A 9,117-nucleotide genomic window follows, 5' to 3' on the forward strand; every position below is an offset into this window, starting at 1 on the left:
AAAAAAAAAGTTTTAAAAAACAACTTTAATAGCCCTGGTTGGTTTGCTAAGTGGTTAGAGCATCGGCCCATAGAACAAAGGGTCTTGGGTTTGATTCCCAGTCAAGGGCATATACCTCAGTTGCAGGTTCAATCCCTGGCTCCAGTTGGGGCTCAAGCGGGAGGTAGCCAATCGATGTGTTTCTCTCACGTTGATCTCTCTCTCTCTCTCTCTCTCTCTCTCTCTCTCTCTCTCTCTCCCTCCTTCCCTCCCTCCCTCCCTCCCTTCTTTCCCCCTCCCGGCTCCCTTCCACTCTCTCTAAAAGTCAATGCAGCCTGGTTGGTGTGACTCAGTGGTTGAGCATCAACCCATTAACCAGAAGGTCTCTGTTCCAGTCCCCGGTCTGGGCAGATGCCTGGGTTTTGGGCCTGATCCCCAGTAGGGGGTGGGGGTGGGGGAGAGGGGTGCGGGAAGCAGCTGATCGATAATTCTCTCTTGTCATTGATGTTTCTATCTTTCTCTCCCTCACTCTTCCTCTCTCTCTCTCTGAAATCAATTTAAAAAAAATAAAAAATTTTTTTAATCAATGGAAAAAATTTTCTCACTCCTCACCTTAATAGAGCCCAGTCAGTTCTACAGTTTTATACCACTTCAAGAGCTTGTAATGTCCTATTTCCAAAGTGCTTGTAATATCCCTTCTCCCAGGGAATAAGACCCTCATGTAATTATACTAAAGAACTAAGACCAGCGGAGGTTTTTCTTTATTTGCTTTTGAAATGTTCTGGCCTTTTAAGGGAAAGAAGCTGATTTGGGGTCTACTTTAATATAGACCTATCCTAAAGCCAGGAAAGGAGGGGGGGGTGTTAAATAGATTTATGACAGTGATAATGACCTAAGTTTGTAAATGGGGGACAACGTCCTTTCCTACACACCTCTCACTTGATCCTTATACCAGCTCTGAGGTAGATGGCACAACTGCTGCTATTCCCATGCTGTAGCTGAGAAACGAGGCACAGAGAGGGTACATGGCTTGCTTAGGAACACATAGCTCGTGAGCACGGAAGAGGGGGACACACGGAGGGGACTCTGATGCTCCATGTCCACTGCTCTTCCCGTTACATTACATCTACAAAGTCCATCCCCAACAGTCCACGCATGCAAGGACTTTCAGAGTCCTTGGCAGCCCTGAGATGCTCTGTCAGTTTGAAAGCCCATACTTGTCCCCCAGAAGCCTGGCAGCCAGGGCTATCCATGGCTCAGCTCGTCACCCTCAGGCTACCACCCACGTCTACCCAGGTCTGTGTCTGGGGGAAGCATCATGGAAAGGGCTTCTGTCCATTTTACGTGGGGAAGGAGCCTGCAGTTAGACACACACCAACCTATTGCCTCAGGCCCTTTGTTCTGACCTGGCTTTGTTCTAAAAATAGCACAAATAGGCCAAGCAGTTGGAGACCGGAGTTGTTAGCTGGGGGATCAGGAGGCTGGATCTAAGAGCTCTGTGTTTTTTATCTACCTCCACCCCCTCTAATACTCACACATGTCCTCCTGTGATATCCCAGCCAATGAAACAAACCTGTGAGTACTGTGCGGTGCAGAACATCCCCTTCCCCAAATATGACATCAAAGAGGAGGGGAACAGTAACCTCAAGGAATGCTACCTGATGGAGAACCCCCAGGAGCCGGATGCTCCCATCGTGCTTTTCTTCCCACTCATCAGCGACACCTTCCAAAAGTACAAGGCCCCAGGTAAGCTGCCTGGGAGCTCTGTTCCCACCGCCCACGGGCCTGGGACTAGAGCTCCCGTCTTGAAACGTATGCCATCTTCCAATAGCACTAACAGAAGCCTGGCTGAGCTCCAGTCAGCGCCAATCTTGGTTTGGCAAGAAAGGAAAGACACCTCCTCCCCACAGCTCCATGAGCTGGCCGTGTCAAACTTTACTCTCCAACTCAGGCACTCAGCATTTATTGAGATCCAGCTATGCTTGTGGCACTGTGTTCATGCTAGGGCAATCCTAAGGTGGGCAAGCTGTGTCCCCTGCCCAGGAGCTTGGAGGTGTGTGTGCATGTGTGCATGTGTGTGTGTGTGTGTGTGTGTGTGTGTGTGTGCCCATGCATGCAGAGGTGAGCTGGGGGAGAGGTAGGATGCAAGTCATTGCAACCTAACACAGTAAGAGTCTATAGCAAGTGTTTCTGCTGCCTCCAGGTGTGGAGCGAAGCCCGGAGGAGCTGGAGAAGGGCCAGGTTGACATTTATGGCCCCAAAACTCCCTACGCCACCAAGGAACTGACATATACAGAGGCTGCCTTCGACAAGTTGGTGAATCTCTGCGAGTACAACATCCTGAATAACAAAGACCAGCTCCTCCAGGCCTTGCGGATGGCAGTGGAGAAGAAGAAACTCCTGAAGAGCCAGCGTCCCTCGGTCCCAGGGAGCTGCGTGGACCCTATGTCTGCTTCCACCATCCCAGGCACGGATCCCATCAGGGCTGACCAGCCCGCACAGCCAGCTGAGCTCTCTGGCAAGGGCTTTTGGCAGGCTGGCCTGGACCTTCTATCAAAAAAATAAAAAGTTGAAAAAGTTAAGAGAGACAGAGAGAGAGAGACAGACCATAGGAAAATAACAAGGCATGTTTTGGGGTTTTATACCCACTGGAATTTTTTCAGGGTCCAGTAGCCACAGGCTCCCACACATGCTTAGAGTGTAGAGAATAAAAGCAATGTCTGAGGAGGAGGCTGGTTCCCCAGAAACCTCAGGCTCTGGGCTGGAGCTCAGAGTCCCCCTCTCCCCTCTCTTGCTCCTCCCCGCCTCCTGGAATGGAGGACCATGGGGATGCACAGAGGACCTGAGAAGCACTCTGGGTTCTCTGGAAAGCACTTTTTAAAATTTAAGGCAACTATATTCTTGTGAATTTTATAGGTAATTATATTTTATTTTTATTAATCAGGATATTAATAGGGAGGGTGATGCTAGAAGATCTAGATGGAGCACTAGAGACATCCTGGTCTGTTCAACAACAAAGCCAAACCGGTGACAGGTTTCAGCAGCCCCTCTGTAGCCACTCAGAGCCCCAGGACTGGTGACTCCCGTGATCCCGACCGGACAGCCCTCTCTGAGGATTCAGCTCCAATGAGATGCCAGGCAAAGCCCAAGTCTGTAACACAGATTCATGGCACAAGAAACTGAGTGCCGCTCAGGGGCGTTGAGGCAGGTGAATGGAGTCAGGCATCGGGTGGGCGGTGCTGCCCAGTGCCGCCCCCTCCAAGAAGCCAACGCTCGCTGACCAACCTGCTCCAGGAGCGCGTCTCAGCTCTCCTTGCACCCTCCCCTCTGTTTCCCAGACGGGGTTATTTATTTCTAAATGGGATTCCTCTTATTTATCATGAAAGCACCATGGCCAGCACATCCTAGCTCTTTGAGTCACCCTGAGAGAACAAAACTAAGAAAGGACTAGGTTAGCCCCAAAGAAAAAGCCTCCTTGGTGACGGTTTCCAGATGAATCGCTGGGAAAGCCCTGGGACGCAGAAATCAAATCAAATAATCCAGGCCTCCCACCAGGCTGGGAACTTAAACAATGTGGAACCTGAGCCACTGAGATGCCCAGGTGGGTAGAAGGTGTGACCAGAAAGGCATGCGGTCTGCACAAAGCCCTGCAAGCCTGGAAGCCGTGTCCTCGTTCTGAGTCACCGTGCTCCCTAAGCAATCCTGTAGTTGTTAGGCGACAAGTGGCGACAGGTACCAAAAGTTTAGAAAATCTGGCTTCCAGTTTACATTCTTGCTACTCAAGGTGTGATGGGGAACTGGTTGGAAATCCGGAATCTCAGGCCCTACCCCAGCCACACTGAATCAATCTACATTTTAAGGAGATTCCCACCTCCTCTCCATGCCCAGATGCCCACCCCCAGGTGATGCCTATGCATATTAAAGTGTGGGAGGTGTGGATTTATGCCAAACTTTCCCAACAGCCTGGAAAGCATAAACAATGGACCCCCCTGTGCCACTGATAAACGGGGCTCCTGGACCTGCAAACCTGGTCCCCCTGCCCCTCCCTCCCATAATGCTAACCTGTGACGCAGCCCCTTCCCTCCACCACAGCGGCCAGTTGCCTCCACTTTGACATCTTTTCTTCATCTGCAACAAACAGGCTCTCCTTAAATTACCGGAGTGAGCCATCCGGCAAGACCTGTTTGTTGTAAGGTCAAGGTAGGCCTGCCTTGGATTCATCAAAGTAGGTAGAGTGAGGTTTCTAAAACCATTGTATTATTTGAACACGGAATAAAATGGCCATGTGGGCAAATGCTGTTGACTCAACCGCTTTCATTATCTGATGCTATAAAACAGACGTAACTCCTGCCCTCATTCATGCCTGGCCACAGCCAGAGGTGGAAGAAGGACATTTCCGTCCCATCCCCCTCACCTGGGCATCACCCTTTTCTCCTGCAGGGGCCCCTGCCTCCTTGTGCTGGGGTGCCCCTCTCTTTCTGCAGCCATGTCAGCCACCAGTGGAGCACCAGCTCTCGCTGACACGTGCTGTCTGAGCCCCAATGGCTTTCAGGAAGTGCTGATGGAGAGGAAGGAAGGCAGCAGCGCCAGCTGCACGATTCCTCCGTGCATGGTGGTCGCAGCCAGTGAACAGCCTCTACTTTCCAGGGACTTAGCTTTGGGTTGAGGGGGAAATCAGAAAAAGACTTTTATACGGATTTGAGACTTTGAATGAATAGCGACTTCGCTTCTAAAACAATGCTGGCGGTGTTACAGGGCAGGGAAATGAGTCAGGCTCCCTCCCCAGGTTCCCTGCTCTCTGCCTGCAACATGATTAAATAGAAAAGTTAAATAAAATTCCTCTCTCGCCCAAGGTCCCTCGTGGCTGTCTCCTTTTTCCTTCCCAGGAGAGCGGCCAGCATACCACACTGCCATGCAACCCAGTCACCCTGTCCCACAGCAGATGTGTTCTCCTTCTATGTCCCCGTGAAAATACTTCTCCCCAAGGTCACCAGTGTCCTCCCAGTTTCCAGATACACTGAGTTATATGTCGTTCACAGGCCTTATCTTACTTGATCTCAGCATTTGGCACTGCTGACCACTCCCTTCTTCCTGAAACCCTCCCTTCCCATGACTTCCTTGCCAACAGCAGTTCAATTCAGTTCTGCCTGCAAATATTTATTGCCTTCCCATTCTGTGACAGTCACTGTTGTAGGCACTGGGACAATGAAAAGGATTATCAATTGACCCCACACTTCAAGGAGCTTCCTTCTGGTCCCAAGTAGGAAGCCCACATGGAAACAGAGCCTTGCAATGCAAAGAGAAAGTTCCATGTTAGCTGTGTATCCAAGGGCATACATAAGGGCCTGCCAACCCAGCCCTAGAAGGAAGGGGCCAGATGTTTGTTTGGGTTTTTTTTCGTTGGTTTTTGTTGTTAATCCTCACCTGAGGATATTTTTTCCATTGATATTTAGACAGGGTGGTAGGTGGGGGAGAAACAGTGAGAGAGAAACATCGATGAGAGAGACACACACCAATTGGTTGCTTCCTGCACACGCCCTGACTGGGTCCAGGGATTGAACCTGCAATGAAGGTACAAGCCTTTGACCGGGACCCTTTAGTCCAGTGGTTCTCGACCCCCAAAGGGGTTGTGACCCACAGGTTAAGAACCGCTGCTTTAGTCTGAGGGCAGACGCTCTATCCACTGAGCCAAACCGGCCAAGGTGGAAGGAGCCAGGTTTGCTGGATACCTTCTGTCTGAGATTTCTTCCCACTTTCAAGTCCTTCCCCTGGCCTCACCTCCCTGTTCTCCTTTAAATGCTAGTATTCTTTGAGGTTCCCTCCTTAGCTCACTTCTCACTTTATGCTCTCCTAAAGCAATCTCATATACACCCAGGATTTCAACTACTGTTTCTATTTTGAAAACTCTGAAATCTTTAACTCTAGCCTAACCAATTTTCCTAAGTTCTTGATTCATGTGTTCAAATTCTATACCAGTTAGCATTACTTCTGCTATATAACACAAAAGACCTAAAATTACAGTGGCTTAAACCAGGCAGAAGTGCATTTCTTATCAAAGACCTAGGCTCCCTTCAGCTGCCATCCTCAAGTTTGCCTTCTGGTTCATTGTGGCTGCTACAGCTCCACCCACTATGCCCACATTCCGGGCAGCAGGGAGAATAAAGGTGCCTGAGCCTTTGCTGACTTTGAAACACCAAACCAGTCCTGGTCTGCCTAACCCTGGACTTTTTTTCTGTGAAAGAAAACTAAACTTTTATCTTAACAAGATCATAAGAATTACCAGCTGTTCCAGTTATCAATTGCTGAGCAACAAAACCCCCCAAAGTATAAAGGCATAAAGAACCCCACCATTTGATCATGCCCACAGGCTCTGTGGGTCAGGAATTTGGAACGGGCACAGCAAGGACAACTCTTATCTGCTCCATGTGTGGGCTTCAGCTCAAATGATTTAAACTGCTCAGGGGGCCTCAGGGGGCCGGGATCTAGAACAGATAAGGCTGAAGGATCCACTGCCAAGATGACTACTTCATGCACATATCTGGTGCCTGAGCTGGACAGGCTGGGAGGATGAAGAGCAGGCTGGGCTTGATTGGCTGCCTGTCACAGCACCTTCCTGTGGCCTCCCCAGAGCGGTGGTCTTGGCATAGCAGGTCATCTGAAACAGCAGCTGAGGACTCCAAGGGTGAGTTACACAGTGGCAGGTGCATGGAGTATTATGACCTAGCCTCAGACATCACATAGCACCACTTCCTCTACTGGCAGAAGCGTTCACAAGCCAGCCGAGATGTAAGGGTAGGGGACAAAGATTCCATCTCTTGAAAGGAGGCATGTGGCCAACGTTTAAATTTCACACTGCAATAAATGGATCCTTAAAGTTGACCTTGCTCTTCTTCCACTAAGTGAATGTCACATGTTAGGTTTTGTTACCACAGACTGCATTTCCAGTGTTAGTTAGGAATTACTTTAATCTCGAACAGGGAGCTGACAGAGAGTGGCTTAAATGCGTTTATGTAAAAGAAACCCACAGGGAGGCAGCCCAGGGCTGGTGTGGCAATTCATTGATTCTTCGGGGATCCTGCTCCTTCCAGCTCTCTGACTTACCATCCCTTGTATAGTTACATCCCAGGCTACAAGATGGAAGAAGGCAGAAGAAAGATTAAACTTTAAAAAAAATAATATATGTGGGGTGTTTTTGTTTTTTTATTGATTTCAGAGAGGAGGGGAGAGAGAGATAGGAACATCAATGATCAGAGTCATTGATTAGCTGCCTCCTGCATGACCCCTTCTGGGGATCTAGCCCCCAATGCAGGCATGTGCCCTGACCAGGAATCTAACTGTGACCTCCAGGTTCATAGGTCAATGCTCAACCACTGAGCACCACCGGCCAGGCAGAACTTTTTCTCTTTAAAGGAGACTTCCTGCAACTCCCACATATACTTCAGATAACATAGCAACCAGAACTTGGTCTCGTGACACAACAGGATGGAGACTAGAAAATTTTTGACCCGTTTTGCAACATGCCCAGCTAAAAGTCAGTTCTATTACTGACGAAGGACAATTCATAGACAATTGGCAATCTTGCTGCAAGTACCTAGACATTTCCACCTGCATTTCCTAAAGGCTACTTCTCCCAGCAGCAGCAGTAACCTGGGTAAGTTGCCACAGAAAAAGAAAAGATGTGTCTGAGAGTGAAGGGGTCTCTTCCCAGGCTAAAATACGTTCTCTAATCTCCTCATCACATGTCGCCCAGGCCTTTGACCATTCTGAAACTTAAAGTTATCGGAGTATGACGCTAGACATAAACTAGAGCAAACCTTGTGACCAACAAATTACCAAGATGAAGGCGGGGGGCGGGGAACTTCCACAAGGATTACAATTATAATTTTCATATAGCAAAGGAAGTTGTATCTTATTACCAAGTTACTTATTTTAAGAATTATTCAATACAGCCTGGCCAGCATGGCTCAGTGGTTGAGCGTTGACCTATGAACCAGGATATCACTGTTCCATTCCCAGTCAGAGCACATGCCCGGGTTTTGGGCTCCGTGAAGGGTGTGTGGAAGGCAGCCAATCAATGACTTCTCCCATCATCAATGTTTTATCTCTCTCTCTCTCTCCCTTCCTCTCTGAAATCAATAAAAATATATTTTTAAAAAAAGGAATTATTCAATACAAGAAATTTCCAGGCAACAATAGCACTCCCTATAGAATGGTCTGTAATAGGATTTAACCTGAAAAACAATTGAATTCAAATTTAAAAAGTGACAGATTGGGATTGTTTCGTCTGAAGAAAGAAAACCAGAAGAAAACAACTTGCAAATGATGCAAGATAACTACCCTGGAGAGAATCAGCCACTCTCCCACTCCACGAGGGCAGAACAAGAAAGCCACCACTGTGGCTGTAAGAAGACAGAGAAGGAAGACAAGATACGATGGTGTATCCTGTGGGCCAGACTCCTTCAAGTCTTTCTTCCTCTTTCTTCCTTCCATTCTTTTAGGAATATGGACAATAAAAAAATTTCCTGATTGTAGAACAAGAATATGACTATTGTGTAAAATTTGAAAAATGCAAAAGCACATAAAAGAAGGAAACTAAAATCATTCCAAAACTCAGAGAATTACTACTTGGGGGTTTATCCTCATCTTCTCATTGGATACTTCAAATTTTTTTACAAAAATACAAAAATCCTATACACTCACTTTTTTAAAAAATTGCGATAAAAAATAGCTAACAAAATTTACCATCTTAACCATTTTTAAGAGTATAGTGCAGCCATAGCCGGTTTGGCTCAGTGGATAGAGCGTCAGCCTGCGGACTGAAGGGTCCCAGGTTCGATTCCGGTCAAGGGCATGTACCTTGGTAGCGGGCACATCCCCAGTGGGGAGTGTGCAGGAGGTGGCTGATCGATGTTTCTCTCTCATTGGTGTTTCTCTCTGTCCCTCTACCTTCCTCTCTGTAAAAAATCAGTAAAATATATTTTTTTAAAAAAGAGTATTGCGCAGTAGTGTTAACTATATTCACATTGTTGTGCAACAGATATCCAGAATTTTTCATTTTGCAAAACTGAAACTCTATACCCATTAAACACAAGTTCCCATTTCACACTCCTCCCAGCCCCTGGTAACTGCCATTTTATT

General features: G+C 47.7%; 1 protein-coding gene across 1 annotated transcript in view; it reads left to right on the top strand.

The window, feature by feature from the left end:
- Positions 1–2,544, top strand: part of PLA2G4E (phospholipase A2 group IVE) — a gene marked incomplete at both ends in the record, with an annotated part of 36,116 nt that extends 33,572 nt beyond the window's left edge. The window contains 2 exons of the mRNA XM_081112785.1: positions 1,539–1,725; positions 2,183–2,544. Of these exons, the coding sequence (XP_080968911.1) occupies positions 1,539–1,725; positions 2,183–2,544 (549 nt within the window). The remainder of the gene's footprint in view (positions 1–1,538; positions 1,726–2,182) is intronic.
- Positions 2,545–9,117: the final 6,573 nt, after the last annotated feature.

Source organism: Myotis nattereri (genome assembly GCF_964212035.1).
Source record: "Myotis nattereri genome assembly, chromosome: 1".
Taxonomy (NCBI): domain Eukaryota; kingdom Metazoa; phylum Chordata; class Mammalia; order Chiroptera; family Vespertilionidae; genus Myotis; species Myotis nattereri.